General features: G+C 38.3%; 1 protein-coding gene across 1 annotated transcript in view; it reads right to left on the bottom strand.

Moving 5' to 3' along the window:
* The window catches only part of LOC119422487 (BUB3-interacting and GLEBS motif-containing protein ZNF207-like), a 2,093-nt gene extending 1,066 nt beyond the window's left edge, over positions 1-1,027 (bottom strand). The window contains exons 1-3 of the mRNA XM_037689862.1: positions 880-1,027; positions 338-464; positions 88-226 (exon numbers count right to left, since the gene is read on the bottom strand). Coding sequence (XP_037545790.1) covers positions 88-226; positions 338-464; positions 880-920 — 307 coding nt within the window. The 5' untranslated portion in view covers positions 921-1,027. The remainder of the gene's footprint in view (positions 1-87; positions 227-337; positions 465-879) is intronic.
* Positions 1,028-1,581: the final 554 nt, after the last annotated feature.

The following is a 1,581-nucleotide window of genomic DNA, read 5'->3' as shown; positions in this document are numbered from 1 at the left end:
ATATATATATAAATAAATACACTGGAATTTCCCATCCGTGGGACAATAAAGGCTATTTCTATTCTATATGTACATGAGTGAACTTACCTTGTGACTTCTGTTCTAACGTTCGTCTCCTTTCCTGCATGTCTTTCTCTGGGATTCCCTCCATACCATAGATTTCCAGTTCTATGTCTGTTCTGCCGGGAATTGCGTTTGGTACACTGTCAATGGTCTCTTTGTGTACCTATAACGCAAGCAAAGAGACACAGGTCAATCTGTAGCAACAAGCACCATGACTTGACCATATTTAGCCTATAATCTTCTAATTTTATTGCACTGGAATAAAGTTTCGTACCTGCATGCAGTGGATAGCCAAACCGGGCCCAGTGTATAATTTCTTGTGGCAAATATGGCATTTAAAATGCTTTGCCTTCTGGTGCTGAATGAGGATCTTCTCATCATCAAAGTCTCGATTGCAGTACCTTCAGGAGAAAGTTAAGGGATGTTGTCTCGTGTTTATCAGATATTATGCGGATAAAGATAATGGCTGGATAAAGCTGATAAACCAGATCACCGGAGTACGTTCGGTTCCTGGATTAGAAGCTACCGGTGGCTAACAACAGATTAGCTAACGTCGGAAGTAAAAGGTTTCCTTTAAATATTTCTAAACAGTAAAAACAACAAGGTGATTATATATATATATAAACACTCGACGACGAAACATTTCACCTATATGAGATATTATAAAAGACTAAACTTTAACCATTTATGAAATTCAAACACGCTCGTTCGACTAGCGTTAGCTTATAATGCTAAGAGAAGCACGCGCGGCATAGGCCTCGATTTTTAAAAAGTAACTTCTTTCCGTTTATTTTACCGTATTTTGCAAAAGGATACCAGCACCATGGTTTCATCTGCTTCTTCTTCTTTCGCCCCATTGTGCGTAAATACTGAAAAGGAGGTCACAACACACTAAATCTTGGTCTTATTATCTGTTCGACAACAGCATGCTGTCATTCCGCGAAAAGACCAAAAATGGCGCCTGCTGCTCGGAGGAAGTAGTTTCCTCTGCAGAGTCATTGAACGCGACACGCCTCAGGTCCTACACGAAAACTGAGCTGATTCTTCTGAGCTTCTCTGACCAAAGTCTCATTACTCTTACGATAGAAAACGAAGATATCACTGTACCAAAGTACGAAATTCATAGTCTTTATATTTTTTGTGTGACTCGTGAATTGTAAGTTAAGATCTGAACTTAAGTTAAGTTATTCAGTACACTTTTTATTGCTTAACAAAACTGGTCTTCAAAATATTTTTCTTACATAACATTCCTTTTTTGGCCTGAAAACAGGGCCCTCACGTCTTCAAAATGTTCAGTCAATGTTTCATTTAGTCATTTTCTGTAAAGAGCCCCAACTTCAGCTGTCATATTGCTTTATCACTGGGTGTCAAACTTCCACCGAGGGCCACATCAGCGTAATGGTTGCCCTCAAAGGGCCAGATGTAACTGTAAGACAGTATAAATGTAACAAATTTTAACTAAGTGTAATGTAAAATAAACACATAATCTTAAATGACTCTGAATTTTTTTACTTATTC

The sequence above is a fragment of the Nematolebias whitei genome, chromosome 16, assembly GCF_014905685.2.
Source record: "Nematolebias whitei isolate Nwh7 chromosome 16, NemWhi1, whole genome shotgun sequence".
Taxonomy (NCBI): Eukaryota; Metazoa; Chordata; class Actinopteri; order Cyprinodontiformes; family Rivulidae; genus Nematolebias; species Nematolebias whitei.
Note: the sequence above shows the minus strand (reverse complement) of the source record. Positions and strands in the feature narration are given on the sequence as shown.